Source organism: Erithacus rubecula (assembly GCF_903797595.1).
Source record: "Erithacus rubecula genome assembly, chromosome: 3".
Lineage (NCBI taxonomy): Eukaryota > Metazoa > Chordata > Aves > Passeriformes > Muscicapidae > Erithacus > Erithacus rubecula.
The window spans coordinates 48,396,513-48,415,823 of NC_136689.1; the positions used below are offsets into that span (position 1 = coordinate 48,396,513).

The 19,311-nt window shown below is 38.7% G+C and overlaps 2 protein-coding genes across 5 annotated transcripts in view; one reads left to right on the plus strand and one right to left on the minus strand.

The window, feature by feature from the left end:
* UBP1 (upstream binding protein 1) overlaps positions 1-12,505 on the plus strand; it is a 35,006-nt gene extending 22,501 nt beyond the window's left edge. For 2 of the 3 annotated variants that reach the window (XM_079300205.1, XM_079300207.1), the window contains 8 exons: positions 4,670-4,773; positions 5,464-5,518; positions 5,693-5,786; positions 7,042-7,132; positions 7,739-7,845; positions 9,170-9,312; positions 9,873-9,924; positions 10,628-12,505. In XM_079300205.1, the coding sequence (XP_079156331.1) occupies positions 4,670-4,773; positions 5,464-5,518; positions 5,693-5,786; positions 7,042-7,132; positions 7,739-7,845; positions 9,170-9,312; positions 9,873-9,924; positions 10,628-10,665 (684 nt within the window). In that variant the 3' untranslated portion in view covers positions 10,666-12,505. The remainder of the gene's footprint in view (positions 1-4,669; positions 4,774-5,463; positions 5,519-5,692; positions 5,787-7,041; positions 7,133-7,738; positions 7,846-9,169; positions 9,313-9,872; positions 9,925-10,627) is intronic. The other variant, XM_079300206.1, reaches the window with a different exon arrangement.
* Positions 12,506-12,723: 218 nt separating this feature from the next.
* The window catches only part of FBXL2 (F-box and leucine rich repeat protein 2), a 47,447-nt gene continuing 40,859 nt past the window's right edge, over positions 12,724-19,311 (minus strand). For both annotated transcript variants that reach the window (XM_079300241.1, XM_079300242.1), the window contains exons 14-15: positions 15,538-15,750; positions 12,724-14,588 (exon numbers count right to left, since the gene is read on the minus strand). In XM_079300241.1, coding sequence (XP_079156367.1) covers positions 14,481-14,588; positions 15,538-15,750 — 321 coding nt within the window. In that variant the 3' untranslated portion in view covers positions 12,724-14,480. The remainder of the gene's footprint in view (positions 14,589-15,537; positions 15,751-19,311) is intronic.

Here is a 19,311-nt window from a genome sequence, read left to right on the forward strand (position 1 = left end):
TGGGCTCTGTAAATATGGACAGGGATGATAAATGTTTCTACTTAAAGCAATTCTGTCCTTGTAAATTTGTCTTCTCAAATGTGGCCATTGGAAGCCTTGGCTGTTTCCAGACTTCCCTCAGATGTGCAGATCAAGTGTTCCATAAGTGCAGTACTGTTGTCACAGAGGTGCTGAGACACAAAAAAGTGAAGACCTGTTTCCCTACGTTTAAGTACAAGATGGACACTGTTTCACATATATTTCTATATGATGGATCTTTTTACTTCACATGTCCTGTAGGAATTGTAGCTCTATTACAGAAAAAAGAGCCAAACCGGAATTGTTTGGAATGTATTTTTACTAGATGAGAACTAAGTTCCTTAGTCAGTGTTGCTTACAAGTTGCCTAGAAATAGTGCTCTGTTACCTTTTCTTGAATTCCAGAAATTTATATTGATCCAGTCTATAGTTCTCTTTGTTTTTAAAGCTGTGAATTCTTACCTTACCTTGCTACACCTAACCTGACTATTCATTACTTGCTTTTTACATCTCATTTGGTATGTTGGCTTTTTAATTTTACCCCTCCAAGATTCTATCTGGTAGATATTACAATATTTTGCTGCTGCTTATTCTTTTTTTTTTTTTTTTTTTCTTCCTATGTGATTATTTCCAGCTCAGTCACAATTGGATTTGGACAGATCAGTTTCTTACTATGCTTCCTTCAGAAAACATTGAAACTAATGTTTTCTTTCCAATTTAATTCATATGACTTGCTAACATAATGTAAGGAATTTGGTGACACTTTCTTCCTGTGATGGTCAGTGGAATGGTCAGTGGAATGAATGGTCATTCTGCTCTGCTCTTCTGTCCTTTCAAAGAATCACAGGGGTTTTTTCCCTAACTACTATCTTTTCCTTATCACTTACTTTCATAAGAATGCTGTCTAGGTAAGCTTTTCCATTACTTCTCTGAATTCACATGATGTATCAAAATTCAGTGCATTCACTGTAGTTTCTGCAGTGTTTATCTCAGTGTTGTCCAGACAGACAGGACACAGTTGAACTGCTCATTAGACTCGTCACATTATGGAACATTAACTTTTTCTGTAGATATAAAAAGCTACAAAATTAGCCTTGCCTTCTGGACCTGAGTGGATGTTTACATATATGTGACCTTCATTCAGTGGCCACTTTATGAAGGAGGGACTTAGTATTCCTCTCTCTTCTTATATAGAAGTTAGTTCTTATCTAATGAAAAAGGGGAAAAAAACCCCACTGGTTTCTTTCCCCTGCTTTGAATTTGTAAAAGCAGGAAAAATTGTGTTGTGGTAGTTGGGCCTTTGCACTTTTTTCTGTCTGTGGTGTTTTGGTTGATTTTTATAGTACTGTGTTTTGTGTGTCATAAGCTTGAATATATAAACTACAAATTTATTGAACTTGGTCAAATGGTCATTTTTTTCTTGATAGAGCTGATTATACAGTACATGGAAGTTTAAAGACTTCAAGGTATAGACCTTGAAATGAATTGGAATGTTAAGTTGTAGACATGAAAGACTGAAAAAGCTCCATACCATGTATAAGAAAATTGATGCTTTATCCTCTAAGGAGATGGTGTGTGCCCAAGTATATATCAAGTCTAAATTGGAGAACAAATGAGACTTACTGTATTTTGGTATTTGTATTTTGCTTTCATGTTTATTTGGTCTTTGAATATAGTATGGAGCTCTTTGCCAAGGTTTAGCTTTACTTTCTTGTAAGGCACAAATCTGGGCAGATTCCAGTTTATTGGAGGTAGGAAGTGATATTACATTAAACCATGGCTTAGAATAACTTGAGATTTTGCAATTCCTCTGCAGTTTGGAATGTTCTTCGTTTAAATGCTATATATCTTAAATCTGATAAATCATATGTAGAAAGATCTCTTATATTTCTTTATAACTCAGTAAAATTTCATTCATGGCCATTAGAGAAGGCTGTTAAACATATGAAACCAAAATAGTTTTCTCCTTCTGAATTAATACACATTTAGAAATAAGTCACAGTTTCTGGAATAAAGTAGTATCAGTAGTATTGTATCAGTGTGCCAGTTCTGGAGGGCATTTAGTCTTGAGACCTCGAAAACGTGATCTTGGTAAATTCATCAGTATATATTAATTGCTTATTACAGGCAAAGATATAATACCAATCTTCTTTCTGGTCTGTGATGGCTCTTTACAGAGCCATCCTTGTGACATTTTCTCCTAGGTTTGTCTCTACTGATGAGGGACTTATGTATTAGTATCATTAGCTTCCTGAATGTCCTTTGGTTAATTCAGTTTTGGCTTAGGAATATAAGAAATATCCTGATTAATCAGTCCACAAGGATGGAGTCCAGTGTTCTCTCCGACAGTGACAATGGCAGGTGCTTTTTCAGGGAAACAGAACCACTTTCTGTGATCCATTCCCCTTGTACCCCTCATCCCCCTCATCCAGAATCATCATTCAGGATGTTAGAAAAAAAAACCCACATCCTTGCATAGTTTTTGTAGTGCTAATGGATTTGGTGGCCAGGCATTTGCTTAATTCAGTTTGTGAAGCACAGGACATTTGTCCACGAGAGTGATTCCAAAAGCATAATCAGCTCAGATTAATTGCTGGAAGACTTTCTTGTTCCTTGAGCCTTTCAGAATTAAGTATCTCAGTGCTCAAATACTCATTTTTCCCTCCCCAACCTATAAGACAGAAACAAGGAGAACAGAGGCAATAGATGTGTTGCAGTAGTATTACAATTACTGTTTATTTTTTCTTTTGAGTCTCAGTGGATAGTTGGTGGTGTTTTTGCTGGAATAGGAGACAAGGTAGGAAAGCATGTTTATGGGAGAAGAAAGGCTGCTTGCTTTGGGTTGGAATTTAATTTCTCTGAATACTTCAAATGTGCTTGTTCCTGGTTTTAAACCCAGAGCTTTGTTGTGAAAAAGTTCAGCTGTGTTTGAAGGACAGAAACAGCAGCTACAGTACCTCAAAAGGTGTTCTCTGGCACCACTGCATTCTTCTCTGCCCCTGAATTTAAATATATGGTAGCTAGAATCTTGTATGGGAATGGTGGCCAAGGATGTGAAACACAAGGATGTGCATCTGTGTGTCCACATGAACATCTTGGATTAAAACATAGGAAGACAATGTCACAAAATTAAAGAATTTTAATTGCACTTTCAAAGTATTTCAGAAGAACAAAGTTAATGCTACTTTGTAGAGCTTTTATTTTAAAATTGCAGCTTTGGATCTCTCATTTAGGAAATGAAGGCTAGTTCTAACTACCTGATGGAACATCTTTGAGGTTAACATTAAATGAGCATGAGAAGAGAGACAACAGGTGGGAATATACAGGAGGAGGAATGTGTCACACTACCAGGTCATAGAGGAGCATGCTCTGTGTGAGTACACTGTTTGAAGCCCAAAGGATGGCTTTGACCACATAATCAAAGACTGTGGACACGGTGGCTAACAAAAATGCTGGTTTGAGTCAAGTCTTGGGTAGATAAAGAAAGTTCCTCATTTTTAAGGTATTTTTGTGCAAGACAAATTTATTTTGATTCCATGTGCCATGCTGGGGAGCTTGCCATCTTACACTGACAAGTAAGGACTGGGGTCCAGCACAGAAATGTTGCTAACTGTTACAGAAGGTGGCTGCTGGTGGGCAGCTGGTATTGCCCTTATTTAGTTTCTTCCAGATCGGGGAAGGATTTTTCAATGCAAAATTGTTGAAACAAAGTTTCCATTGTTATTAAATCATAGTTGTTTCCCTCCAGCTTGTTCTACAAGGTTGTGATATAAGTCTGGAAATTTCTTACAAGCTATTTAGCTGGTACATGATAAGTATATCAGGAATATTTGTTGTTTCTAATAGGCATGGTCTTAGCATACCCGATCTTGGGCTGCTTTCTTTTGCTTGGTTTTTCTTTTTCTTAAAAATACTGGATTTTTAGTACCGTTGGAAGCCCTAAAGGTAGCCTTGTTTCAAAAAGCTTCTTCATGATGATTTTAAAAAATACCCCAAAAAAGACTGACAAAATCGCACAGCTGTTTTATCATATAATTGTGATGACTTAAGCTTATTTAAAAAAATTCCAGTTTATCAAGCAGTTCAGAAAAATCAGTCCATGTAAGTAAATGTAATTTTAGTCCTGCAGTAAATTATAAAAAATATTGAATTCAAAGAATTTCTATTGAAAATTCTGTTTGTATTTATTGCTCTCAGGAGACACGTTCAATTTATCCACAAGCAATCTAGCTTCATAGTTTTACTTACTATTATGGAACACGTTTTTTGCGTCATTGTCCCTGCAGTTTAAACAGCCCTTTCATCCTGTACAGGATAAAAGACATTTTTTCCAGCAGGTGGCTGGGGGTTGGTTTGTTTTGGTTTAAACTGAATAGTGTGTACAGGTCTTTTGTCACTTTCACCAATAATGCCTTCATTTTTTAAAAGAGACGACAGTATAAATAGAAGTCTTCATAAAAGAATAAGACAAAAAAGAGCTGATTTTTACCTGGAATATCTGCATGTAATGTGTGGGATAGAGGGAGTCTTTATTTGGAAGTGGAAATCAGAATACTCTGTGCATAAAACCCTGGCTATAAATGACAAAAGTGTGCATCAGAGTAAAAAAGGTACTGTCAAAAGAAACTTAAGTTTTAATTCTTCATTTTCAGTGCTCACCATGGCCTGATACTCCTACAACATTTGTAAACAACAGTCCTACTCCTGCTCCAACTTTCACCTCTGCTCAGCATAACACCTACAGTGTCCCAGACAGGTAGGTTTCTATTCTGTATCCCCGTTAAAGGCAACATTTTAATCAGACTTGTTCAAAATGTTTTCTGAGTAAATTCAGCTGTGTTCTGTTTCCAGTGGGGAATTGGGATATTGTTTTGACCTATATATTCATTTTAGAGTATGATATTTGTATCACATGGTTCAGTTATTAGGTAATTACTTCTGCCTCACCATCTTTCTTTCTTACTATACATTTTTTAAAACAACTTCTTGTCCTTTGTCATATAGCAAATACTTTACCTTTTCACTATTGTAATTTAGTCCTTGTCTATGGAAACTATTTTTAGCCTCTTTCAGTAAGATCAGTCTTCATTTCCATCATACACAGTTAGTATGTAACACAGTTAGTATAATTTGCAAGAAAAAGCCCCAACAAATATCTTCAAAAGCTTTTCAACAAAAATTACCTTAATGAAAACATTTTTTATTGAGGCATTAATTAAACTCCTGTAACCAAACCTGCACTTCATCCAAAAAATATTGAGAGGGGTGGGATCTGATCCGTATACTGTGGAATTGTCTTTCTCTTAAGTTTAACAAGTTGCAATATTTTAATTCTTTCAACTGTGATGTTTATTGTTTTGGAAATTTCAAGTTAATTTTCAACTGTGTTTAAATATTTTGGTTTATAGAATTCTAGTAATGCTGCGTTTTGTTTTTTAATCTGTAGCAATTCTTCTTCCCCAAATCATCAAGGAGATGGAACCTCTCAAGGGTCAGGAGATGTGAGTGTTTGCTTTCTGTTATTGATTAAAAGTTTATTGGTATAGCTGTGTCAGAATATTTGATTTACACTTGGTTTTAATAGGTCCTAAAAAAGGGTTAAACTGGGTTATTGCTTAGGTTTTGTTTGGGTTTTTTAGTATCCAAATTACCGTATCCATTCTCATTTCTTACAGCAGCTTCATCCTTCAGCCACAATCCAGGAAACTCAGCAATGGTTGCTGAAGAATAGGTTCTCTGCCTATACAAGGCTTTTTTCAAATTTCTCAGGTATCTATAGTTTACTTTTTTTCTTTCTTTGTGTTACTGAGCAGGTTCTGTGTGGGGAAAAAAGTTCTCTAAGAATATTATGGTATAGATATTTATGCATATTTATTTACTAATGTGCTGTAAGAGCTTTGTTAAAGAGCAATGCAGTTCCCAGTGCATCTCAGAATGCAATAAATGGCAATAGATGGACTCTGTGGGGCTGTGTTTTGCTGTTTGCTTCTTCAGTGTTTCATGGAATTGTGCAAAGGGTGGCATGACACAGTACTTAGCATAAGTAAATTCCTTTTCCTTTAGTGACAATGTTGTGAATGATGTTAGCTCTCTGCCTCTTGGCTTAGCTCATGCTTCTGTCAGGATTCCCTTTCCAGGCTTTTTCTCTGGGAATATTTATTCTTCTGCTAGTGGTTAGTTTTTTGACACGTGCTTCTTGTGTGAAGGTTGCTGAGCTTTCTCAATAAATTTCAGTACCAAGTTTTGTAAAACTTTTCTTCTTTTTTGTTATTGTCTTTATAAAAGTGAAGTACTAGCTAGCTGGCATTTTTCTTTTTTTAAGCAAGAGGTGTAGTACATATGACTTACATTATACTACCTCAGGTCTGTGTTTGGTTTTTTGTTCCCTATAGTATTTCAGGGCTATGATAAATTAATTTTACTGGCTTTTATTTGTGCATTCCTGGATAGTCTGTGGAGAACCTTCATGCATAAAGATGATTTTTTTCCTGTTTTCCCTCTCATCTATTACAGTGACTGATATTTCAGAGTGTTGTTTTCTTTGTTGACACTCAGGCTGCTTCTCAGATCTCTTTTTGCTTCAGCAGCACCTTCTATACACAAGTGCATTGTCATAACTTAAGTGCACAGAGGAAGTGATGGATGGGTAGTTGAATGTCTGAGAGAATTCACTGCATGACAATCCATGGAATATTTTTGCTCTGTATTTTGCCTGTGTTCAAAATACACTACCCTGTGTGCCAGCAAAAATCACTGTCTCGAGAACAGTCATCTCTCTCCCCCGAAATTGTGTGCCTTGCAGATTTGTACAGTTTCAAAGCTGTAAACACTATAAACTGTAACTCACCACCTTTGGAAAACAGGTTGATTTATTTAGCACTCACTGGAGCCTGGTCTGAATTTTACTTATTTCTGTGTCCCAAATTCCATTTTTGTCATGGCACTCTTGAATTGAATGAACGTACAGTTTATTTTAGAAAGAATTGACGTGCAATCTTCATTAAATCCTCATGTGTTTGTCCAGGTGCTGATTTATTAAAGCTGACAAGAGAAGATCTGGTACAAATCTGTGGTCCAGCTGATGGAATTCGGCTGTATAATGCACTGAAATCCAGGTGATGTGCTGACTTCGAGGCTGAATGGGCTTAGATGGGAGATTCTAGAACAGGGAGATTTGGGAAGTTACTGTTAGGATGGGCCTTGGTGCCTGTGTGATCTGCCTCTGCAATATGTTTAAAACTCTTCTGTGCACACCTCCAGGCCTGGCCCAAGTGAAGTGCAGGTGGGATGTAAGGCTGCACCAATGCAGTTGGGCCCTGCCAGTTTCTTTTATGTGGATGGATTTATTGCCAAGACACAAAACTGCTCATGTGGGGAGCTAAGAACAACCTGATGCCTTTTGAGGTATTGAGTGCTAACACAGGCAGTATCCCAGATGTCTCGTTCTTTCTGAAATGGGTGTTTGGTACCATTGGCTCTCCTGGAAGAATTGCTGTTGTTACTCAGTACTCCTGTTATAGGAGTTCAACAAGCAGCATCTGGATGCGTGCTCTGATGTGTAGGAGTTCTGAATGGATTGAAATTTTGTTTAAATTCAGCTCCGTGATAAAAAACTTATCAAGTGTACTGTTAGCATAACAAACCTACAGTTGTAGCCTATCAGCCTCTGTATTTGCAGGGAATTTGCCTTTTGTGTGACGTGTGATTTCCTTGGCTTGCAGGTCTGTGAGGCCCCGTTTAACAATCTACGTGTGCCAGGAGCCCTTGCGGAGCATACAACTGGAACGCCAAGACACAGGCAGCGGAGACAGCAATGGTGCAATATACGGTACGGCACGTGGCTTACAGCAGGGAAACAGCATAGGTGGGAAAGGGAAAACAACAGTGAAGTGGCTGAATGGCTGCTCTGATGTACAAAGCGACTGTGGGAACTTGTATCACAGTGGTATTGCTGCTTGAACAGCTCAGAGCAAACAGAACCTGAAACCTCTAAAGGTTAAACCACTGAGCATTTTCAGTCCGTTGATAAAACTAACTGTAATTATATGGTCATGAATGAAGGAGCTCTGGAATCAGCTGTGCATGTTGTTAAAGACAAGGTATAAACCATATAAATGTAGGTGCATGTAAAAGCTACATGCAAATAAAACAATTTTTTCCCATTTTCTGTTAGGTTTTGCTGTAATTTTCTGTGCAACTGAACTAAAACTGAGCCTGGACAAGGAAAAACAGCCTTGTTTGTAAAAGTAATGAATGGGCTCTTGATTTTAGTATTATTTTCCTGACAACCGTTGATTCAACACAGATGGAAACATAACTGTTTATTCATAAATTCATGTCACTCTTGCAATTAAGAGAATATTTGAAATTATTCTTTTCTTGCTCTTGGCTTTAAGAGACCTCTTTCCCAGCTGAAATCTGCACAGGCTATAGTGCAGATAGTGCTTGTGGATTTTCCATGCAAGAATTGAGGTGGAGGAGGATCTATAAATAAAATGCTGCTGCAGCCAAATGTTTCACTCAGGATATCTTTAGCCAGAAGAATATGCAAACTTGGGTTTGCCAAAGGTTTCTTGCACTGTTAAATAAACATCTAGAACTGTAAATACAACTTCAGACTGAACAGCTGCTTTGTCTTACTATTCTGTTTGCTGTGTTACATTCAGCTCTGAGATGATCTGTAGAAAGTTTATTCAGAGAGTTGCAAAAGGCTTTATTTACCAAAAAACCAAAATCTACATCTATGTTTAAAGTGACAACATAGGCATATAAGTGTGATGTAGGTATTACCTGGTTATTTTGAGACTGCACAAAATTGCTTTCAACACCATCTTTAGGTGACTCTAAAGATCCATTTTTAAGTCTGTTTGACATGACTGTGCCTTTTTCTGCAGGATACAGGAAAAAATGTGGAAGTTGCTTTAAGTCTCAGAGCAAATAGAAGCCTCCCCCATCACAGTTGTGCTTATGACTTTTCCCTGAAAGAAAAGTTAGGGCAGTTCATGCTTTTAGTGAGAACAGGGAGAGAATAAACTGAAAGTTTTAGGTTTTAAAATTTTTGAAAGCTCGGAGTATAAACAAATTCAGGCATTTTTCATATAGCTGTTGTTATCCATAGTACCATGATTATGTAAATGATTTTTTTCTTGCAGTTTATCATGCAATCTACTTAGAGGAGATGGCAGCCTCAGAAGTCACACGCAAGCTTGCTTTGGCATTTAATATTCCTTTGCATCAAATCAACCAAGTTTACAGACAGGGTCCCACAGGCATCCATATTCTTGTTAGTGATCAGGTAATTGAAATTTTATTTTCTTAGCATTTTATTTATGACTGGAAGTGGAGGGTTTTCTTAAGCTTGCTTATTTGTTACTGTTTTTTCTGTTTGGTAATGCAACCCTAGTATTTTCTGACATTTCAAGTTTTTTTCCCATTACAATAAAAGAAGGATTCTTTAAATGTGACTCTTCCTCTGCCTGACTAAACTGAAACTGAAAAGACAGAGGCAGCTAAGAAGCCACAGCAATTATTTAGTACATATTTATTTTGAGCACACTCAAAGGCAGGGAGTATTTAAACACTGTTGAACTCTGCTTGTTTAAGTGACTGCTCCACTGATTTCCAAATACACAGTCAGCAGTTACAGGCTCCCAGCTTGTTGTCAGAAGAGTAAAAAGCAGGATTTTAATAGTAATGGATTTTAATTTGGTGTATACCTGTCACTTGCTAAACAAAACCAAAAATACACAATTGCTCACAAAAGGCTGTGTTTAGTATCAGGGTTGTTTAGGGTTGTTTTTGTTTTGTGTTTTGCATTGGTTATACTCAGAGGGTTTTGAAACTTTTTTTTTGTAGATGGTTCAAAACTTTCAAGATGAGAGTTGTTTTTTATTCACCACAATAAAAGGTATGTTGTCTTACAGTCTAAAACTTAATTATTTATTCCATCAAGGAGCCTTCTTTAAAAATTACAAAAGTTTTGCATACACAGTGGCAGAAGATATTCAGAGTTCTTCCTCTCTTAGCCAGATTTCAGCCTGTGTAGCATCTCAGGCTCTTCTCCAAGCTTTCAGTTCAGAACCAGAGCAGGATGCACTAACAAACCTTATGTAAAATTCAGTCAGCCATCACTGCACAGTGATGCTGCTAATAATTGTTTCAAAATAGGTTTAAAAAAAAAATTAAATTCTGGCAGTAGTACCTCTGAAGTTCAGAAACTGAATCTTAACTGAGTCCTGAGAGTCAGCAGAACTGAGCATAACATCCTGTTCCTTCTGTGCTAGTTAAGTCATCTTCAGTAGGCTGTTGTTGAATCCCACTCTTCCTTAGAATTTAAATTTATTTCTGGTACAAGGTGCCAGCAAATGGCTCTAATCAGTGGACAAGTTTGACTCTGCAAACTTTACCTACAGAAACTGTCCCTCTTCGAAGACCAATTGCAAATCATGAATCATAACATTTTTGTTTAGCACAAGTACGAAACCTTTAAGTTTTTGTCTTTGAGTTTATTTTCATAACCAAGTTCATACTTGGGTGTTTTGGTGCATTGGCTTGAATTTCTGTGATTCTGTTCAAGAAAGACAGACTGACATTGCCTTTGTTTTTTTCAGCTGAAAATGGAGAAGGCTTCCATATAATTCTGAAGTGACATCACGCGCTTGCTAGACTGCTAGTCCAACGCAGAATGAAGTCCTGCCTAAAGATTATGAAGATCATCCAAAAGCTTAGGATCTAACTTCTCTGTATAAGATGTTTCATATTGAAAACAAAATGACCTTTCTAATGAGCTATTTGATAGGTGAACTTCCTTATCACTGCCATAGCTAAGTGTCCTCATGAGAGGCATAATGCCATGACAGCTTCTGTACAGGCATGGAAGACAATGTAAGCAAAGGTGCTTGCCCTTCACTGAAATAAGGCAAACTATGGCCAGTAGATACAGTTTATAGAAGCAAAGCAGTGCTGCTTTTCTGCTATCTGTATCCAGTTGGAGATGAATGTAAACTTATTTTGGGGCATTTACCTTTCTGTGCCAGTTTGTCCATTACGTGCTTGTACCTTACGCTGGTTTTATTTTTTGATGTTAGCAGAGCACATGCTAATCTGTGTGGAGGTGAGTAGTTAAGGTGATAGTGATCAGGTTGTCAGGTCTTTGAGAGTAAAGCTGTCAAAACAGCTTCCCATGTAAATTGTGTATAAGAGTGTATGTAAGAAATGTAAATCCAGAACAGGGCTTTTAAGAAGCCCCAGACAGATGCAATATATGCATGCAGCAAACTGCATTATCAATAGTACCTTACTGGAGGGAATAATATAAATCCTGTGGGGTACCAAGTAATTGTGTTTTGCTTTAATGAATTTAATGGAAAAGAATTGCCTATGCATCCTTTATGTTTAGTTTCCTAGGTTCTCTGCAGAGCACTACTGCAGGTTAACTCTTTGCTTGTAAAATTGTGGGTTTAAAAATACTGGCAGTGAGAAGTGGGGTTTTCAGTGGAATTATGCTGATGAGGGAACGTGACCCACTGGCACTACAGGGCTGTCATAGCTTTCAGCAGCATTGAATAAATTGCTTGAGAAACACTAAATACACACCCTGTAAGTCTCCTTCCCAGCAGGTGTATGCCCTGCTGGAACTTCTATTCTGGACAAATCTCTTCTTACCTTTTCAGTTGACCTTCTTGCACCCTCCATCCATCCATACTGTACACCTATTACAGTGCCTCTTTCATATGACCAAATATTTACTTTACTCTGAAACAGGCAATGTGCTTTCTTGATATTTTGGATGTGTCTTGTAAAGTCATGGCACAGCATTTCCTAGGCTAACATTAAGTTTTAATTGGTTAGGTACTTAGAGGAGAGTATTTCCAGAGGTATTAGGTGACAGTTTCAGAGCTGTTATTCTGTGCCTTTGGAAAGTTCCAACTTGATCTCTGGCTTAAAAGCTTGGGAATAGTTTGCTTTTTATGCTGCGGTGTTCCATGTAAACCAATACTACAGCATGTAAAAAAGCAACTTTGACTTTTTGATTTCCCCTGTGGTAACTGGCTCAAGTGCTTAGCAGAAAAGCTTCTGAAAGCTGTAGCATTTTGAAAATTTAAATTCATCAAACCTAGGTTTTTTTGCTATTTTTGGTTGGGGTTTTTTTTGTCCTGCACTGAACATAAAACTTCATGTACTTAAAACATTTCTGCCTATAAGTTGTTCATCTTTGGGTATTGTTTGGTCCTAGTATTTTCCTGAACTGACACGTGTGTCTTTTTAGCTCACACCATATTCAAATCCAAATGTTTTATAGAAGTGGAAAAATCCTTGATTGGAAAGTATCCAAATATCTAATTTTAAAGAATATTGAAAGTTGTACAGTAGTTTGTCCAACTCACTTGAAATTGGAATTAAATTATGGCACCAGCAAATGGCTTTTGTTTTTTTAATAAGATGTATACATTTCAAGTATAATAAATGTTTTTCAGTAATTTTGTAAATGTGCTTTTCTTTTTGTTTACTTCTTTTTTTCCCCACATTAGAGACAGTCCATTGTTAAGAAACAGATTAATTGCAAGACCTGTCCTAGCAAGAATCATAGGTCAAGGTAAGGAAGGGATGCAAACCAGCCCTGCAGTATATCCTGCACACAGTGCATTCACGTGGGTCTTCTGCTTCTAGTAGAAATCTTGCTTAGATTTGAAATAATTCCAACAAATTCAAGTTTGACATCAGCTGACTGTTTATTTAAGTGTCCTATATCAGAGTAGGTTCCACTTGTTTTTGTACATCTTCAATGCAATAGACTTACAAGGTTTATTATGATCTTAAAAAAAATGAGCCAACAAAAGGCAACACATCTTGACATATTGGTACCAATGACTGCCCTGGTACAACTGAGAATAAAATCTGGTTAAAATTCTCATTAGATCAGTAGTGTCTGAATGGAACTTTTAAGTATGATTGTAATAGCCACTCCACTACTGTGCAGAAGAAGCCCAGATTTGTTTGTCATAGTAAAGAAATCTATGTACTTTAGTTTAAGGTGTAATTTAATCTGAAAGCTGAGGTCTTAATTTACTGTCCCTATCCTCTGTGAGTTATGAACACAATCCAGCCATTGCTGGCCACAGAAGTTCATGCTCACTCCTTTTTAGAAGTCATTTAAAATTTGCAGGGGGGAAATGGCTGTACTGTCCAGTAGTAGCTTTTCCAACTGCTTTTTAATTTTCAGTAAACACAGGCCCTGAACTCTTAAAACACACACACAAAGTCAAACTTACACAAAAAAAGCTTTCTGAACTGTCGAGTAGTTTCTCTCAGATAATTGCTTAATATAAAAAAGTTTACCTAATCATCTAGCACTGAAAAACGCATGGCCTTAAGAGTTAATACATAGATTTTTATCATTATCATTGAGAAGTTGACAGCCTCTTAACCAATGTGAAGATTGTGGCTTTCTACATTTGAGAAACATAGGTTTGGTATGGTTCAACTCCTGCTTACAGACTGATGAGCCCATATGCTTGTCCCTAAAAGGGGTGGGCCAAACTGAATGCCTTGCTCTATCCTGTTTTCTGTAGCTGAACCTGTTTCCCATTCATTTGAAAAGCATGTGTGCTACACCCTTGCTCCTGGAAGCGCTGCATTCTCTCCTTCCACCTCGCGGTGTCCCAGAGGACGTGGGAATGGTGTTAGCAAAAGCACCATGGATGGCTGCAGCAGCAGGTGCAGCAGAGTGCACAGGCTCTACCACAGTGGAGTTCTCAACCCCGTTCAAGGCCAATGGCATCGGGCAGAATGTGTGTCGACTGAACTTTGTACGAGCAGAGTTCAACTGAACCAAGTCCAAAAAACACTTGGGAAGTATTTCTAGTTCTATGGGTATCTTCAAGTACTACCTTACCTTTTGACATTACCTATTATGTCCTGTTATGTAATTAAATATGAAGCTGAATCATGAAAAAGAACAAGCTGCTGTTTCACTGTAAGAGCTTATGATTACTTTGCATTTTTTGGTCAACATATGCTAAAGCTGATTTGTCCTTAAACCTGATACTTGATCTGTGGTGTGAATTACAGAACAGCAGGCTCAGTTCCTTGATGTGGCAGCCTTGAGCCCCATGTTACAGCAGAACTTCACACCAAGTAGTGCTGACAAATGCAAATTAACTTCCAAATTCATGAACTTCCACCAAGTAGCTGCTACGCTGCAATGCCCACACCTTTGACATGGTACTGCAGTTGTCATGCCAACAGAAGGAAGGAGTTACTAATACAAACCAAAGCATCACCAACTTAATCCACAGCTGCACATTACGTCAAGATTTTTACCTGGAAAAAAAACAAAACGCTTTTCTTGTCACAAAATTGGATGACCAAACACCACCATTAAGAACTGTCAGGAAACCAACTCCTTCCACTGACTTGCCATCCCATTCTTGAACAACATTTTCTGTGTGGCTGCACTCACTGTCAGAGGATAATACAGCATCTGCAGAGGCGCTGTCCACTCCCTCCAACCGACGGAGGGGGAGTTACTGGAGCAAAGTAAGCATGAACTTTCACGTGAGGTAGATGAGCCTGTGGGTGAAAAGGCTGCATTATAGTAGGAGAGAAAGAATAGAACTGAAAAGAGAAGCAGCACACTGTTGTGCCAGCAAGTGCTACCTCATTAAGGTTAGATAGCTAAAAAACAAAGCATCTACACAGGGGATAGCAGCCAAGCTGTCTTCTTACATGTCATTCCTCTTGACCATCCAGTGTGTCTGGGCACTCAACTTGCCCTGGTTTCCCAACAAAGTAGTGATAAGCCCAGCTCTGCATCAGCAGAAGCACATCTTCTACCACTGGGGTGGAGAGGAATGGACCCTGGCTACTGGGGGACAACTTGTCTGAAGCTCATCTCCCATATTCCCACTACTGTTCTCATCCTGGAAAGCAGCATGAAGCAGAATTGTGCTTCTGCCCTCAATTTTAGCCCCTATCAGGCATGAGATTTCCAGTTTCAAAAGTGTTTGGACACAATCTGGGATACAAAAATGCAGACAAGTTTAACTTCAAGGCTAAAACACTGCCCCCAGAAGGCAGGTGCCTTCTGACCTAATGGGTGAGATATGCAGGGAAAAGATGTGGGGCTGGATTCCAGGGCCGGAGGGCCTTGCAGCCCCTCAACTGAAATATCCACACAGATGATTTACTATTGGTCTGTGTATTAACATATACTTTAGGAGATACATATATATATATAAAAAATATATTTAGGATAAAGCATGCCACTATACCAACCTAAAAACAGAAGCCTGTATTTGAAAAAAAAAATCAAAAACAGAAAGAAGACGAGCTCATCATTCCAACAGCAAAATGTCATGAGTCAGAACTGACAATTACTGCTCTTAATACAGGGAACTTACACACATTGACAGACTGTTTATCCAGCCTCCCTTGCCTGGGACACTTGTAGGACTCCTACAATCTCTAGCAGTACCAACAGCTCTGGCTTTTTCACAGGAACAAGCCAGGAAACACATACTCTGATCCGTTTGATTCCAGCTCGTGTGACTTGCTGACAGTCGTACAGCTCAATTCTCTCCAGGTTGTGGCAGTTCTCCAGGTGTTCCAGAGTCACGTCCGTGATGAGGAGACAGTTATCAAGCTCCAGCACCTGCAGCCTCTCGTGCCCACATGTGCTGTTGCTCAGGTGAAGAATCCCATCATCAGTGATCAGTTCACAGTGAGATAAGCTCTAAAAGAGAGAGGCAAACAATTAACAATATCCAACAGTCCTAAGTTATTTGAGCCTCTGGACATCAGAAGTCCTCTTCAACCTCCTTCACTCTAGTCCCTAAACAGCTACAAGCAATACACAGCTGAAACCCAGCAGAGTAAAAAAAGAAACTGCTTTACTTAACAAAACAGCTGTACTTGATTTTAACTTTGCTTCAAAACAAGCTGAGTCCCAAAACACATCACTGGCAAAACCCTGACACCCTGTCTTGGGGTGACTTTCTGATGGTTGTGTCCCCAAATCGTCTGTTGGTGTTAAATATTGAATTCTGCAGCTTTAAGACTGGTTTCAGGAGTGAAAGGGGAGAGAAAGAGGTACAGAGTTTGTTATGACTGCACTTGCTCTCCCACATTTTTCATTCAGACTGTGTTGTCTGCAGTGGACAGTGGAACTTTTTGGTTTTGCTCTTGGTTAGTTTTTCTGGCTAGCTGAGGCAAAGGAGTTCCCCCAGACTGTTCTTTTCCTTTTTTCTTGGAATTGTTTGAACCTGCTCTGGACTGAAAACCCAGAGGAGCACTGGGAGATCACACCTGTGGCCCACCAGGCCTGGCCTGGGCTGCAGCATTTCCTAGCACCGGAGGGACTGAGAACAGACTGAGTGAGCCGAGCTGCGACCCACGGAAGGGACTCTTCTGAGTTTGTCATCTCCTTCAGAGTAGCAAGAGGTTTTGCTGTTTGGTACTGTTAAATTTTGTGCTGGGAAGGGTTTTGTCAGTTAAATAAACAGTTTTTTTCCCACTTCTCTCTGAGGGAATATTTTTTCCCCAAACCAGTTGAGGGCCCTCATTCAGAGGTTTCCTCCCAAATTTGCCCTAAACCAGGACAGGCCCCTTTGCTCTCTATGAATGTGGGAATTCCTTTCCAATTGTCCTACACAGTGCAAACAAACAGCACTGTGCCAGAAACAACTTTAAATTATGATCATGAACATAGGGGAATAGATGAGTATCTACTCAGGGATTACTGTTTCACACTTGCCATGTTCTTGTGCATACACCAGAACCAAGCCTGTGCAAGTCCACATAGATAGAGAACAACCACAATGGACTGATTTGCCAAATAATGGTTTCAAAAAACCACAAGCCATGAACATTTGGCACCTCAGGCTGTACAAACAAGGAGCAATAAACATCTCATACAGCTGCAGGAGCAGTCTTTTTTGCAACAATAAGCATAATAAACAAAAAAAATCTGCTCCTCCTCAGCATATTTCTCGCTCCCTTGAATTTCAAGAACACGGAAAATGATGTTGCATCTCAGGCAGTGGCACCACATAAAGCACTCTCCTCATTTCTTAAGGGAATTCATGACTTTTGGAGAAGCACGGATGATGACAACAACAGGAAACAGACATTCCTCAGAAGCAGCTTAAAAAACCACTCTTTATCACCAGTGAAATGAATGCTCTCAAGTCTTCCCCAGTGAAATGTGCAGGACATGTGAACTCTACTGCTCCTGTCCAAGGCTCTGAGCTAGCACCATGCTTTATGTCCTGTGTTTTGCCTCTACTTGTACCTAAACCTAACAGTGCCTGGTTCTGAAGTAGCATTTCCTTGCCCCAAGTTGTTTTTTTCAGACAGCAACTGATGAAGAAACACTTGCAGCAGTCCAAAAGCACTTTTTAACTCAGAGCAAGCAAATAGCAGTCGTCAAAAGGACCTCATGTCAATCCCCCAACTAACATATATAGCCTTGTCCCTCTCTGGATACAACACATCTTTTCATTCCAGCCTGACAGGACAACCTGGGACTTCCAACCATACTTCACCTCAGTTACAGTCGTGAGCTTCCTGCTACCAGGCACATGAGGTCTGTCCTCTTTGAAACAATTTGCCCTCAACTTTTTCCATCTTTGCTCTGCAGAATGAACAGGGAACCCAAGAAAGGCTGGGAGGGACAGGTCTCCATCTCCCCTGGAGTCTGACGGGAGCCGCCTCAGCAGCTTCCCTTTAGGTCCAGCTGGTCCAATTTTACACATCAAGTGTGAGCAGCCAGCAACACCATAAGGGCAAACTGTCTCCAAAAGACAGCAGAAATCAAGTGCTTGCCCAGTGTTTTAACTCCTGACACCCATTCAGGCAGTCTCTCAAGTCTTTAAACACATCAGCTCTCTCTCCTGTGTCTCCTTCCTCTGTATACATGCTCTGAGCATTTGGTTTGGCTCAGAGCCTGGGAACAATCAGCAGCTGCAGGGTTAACCAACAATCATAACAGACCTACTATTCCAAGGAAGGACAGGAGGTTCTGTGAAGCTGTTGGCTAATTAGGAGTATTCCAACCCAGAAAGTAAGCAGCTTATAAAATCAGCTTTCCTGGGACACGGTATTTGGTACTGCAAGGACAATACAGGATGTACAGCTGAGTTTGTAGAACTTTGTACAACAAATATGCCAAATTATACACACTTCATATTAAACAACAGGATTTTTCTGACTCCCTAAGCCTTCCTAATATTAACATTAATAATGTGGAATTTTACAAAGACAATTGTTTGAAATCTTAAGAACAAAGATACATGGTCATTTTTTTCTTGTTAATACATACTAAATGCTGTGCATAAATCAAGTATGGCATGACATACTATGAGAACTTCACATGATGTAAAGAATTCAATTGTCTTCTCATCTTCAGAACTATCATATTTCACAGTATCTCTACAAATTTAAATGTAAAATTAAATACTTTAACCAGAAATTACTTCTTAAGTACATTAGGCAATAAAGCACTCTGATACTGAAGAGTTGCCTATTTCCACCATCAACTGAGTCATCAAACATGACAAAAGCAAATCTGAATTTGATCTCTGCAACTCCAAAATGTTTGTTCTAACTGCAAATACACTTAAGTTTACAGGACATTGAAAGCACCAAGATTAGTTTATGCACTATATTTGGTACTTGCCTGTCTTGTCTTTTCCTGTCATTCTCAGCCACTGTTGTACACACAGAATGTCTGAGTATGTATCCTTCCTACCCACAGGTTATATGTATAGATATAGATAGACTAAAGAAATCACATTTTCTGGTTCCCTTAGAAAAGTTGTGATGTTTTTAGCAATCCACACTTCCCTGTCTGTGGGCAAACACACAAAGGCCAACAAAGAGGAGCAGGCTCAGAAAAAAATACTTAGGATTTATGAGGTTTTATAGTATCTTTGTTGATGCACTGACAGAACTGATACAATAGATCTCTTGCAAGAACTGGCTGCAACTGGGATTACAATACAAAAACGTGTCACATATAAATGGCTCTATATCTCCTGACAAATCATTTGGTTTAACATCAAGAATGATGGTTCAGAAATGAAGCTGGACAGCTGATAAAGAAAAATTTATAAAAACAACAATATAAAATAGTGAGCAATATAAAATAGTGAAGAATCACAGAATCACTAGGTTGGAAGAGACCTTCAAGATCACTGAATCCAACCCAAACTCCTTTTAAAAGCCATCATTCCTCATGTTGCTACCTTAGTAACACTGAGTAACACTAATCATAACAATTTAATTAAGGAAGCAG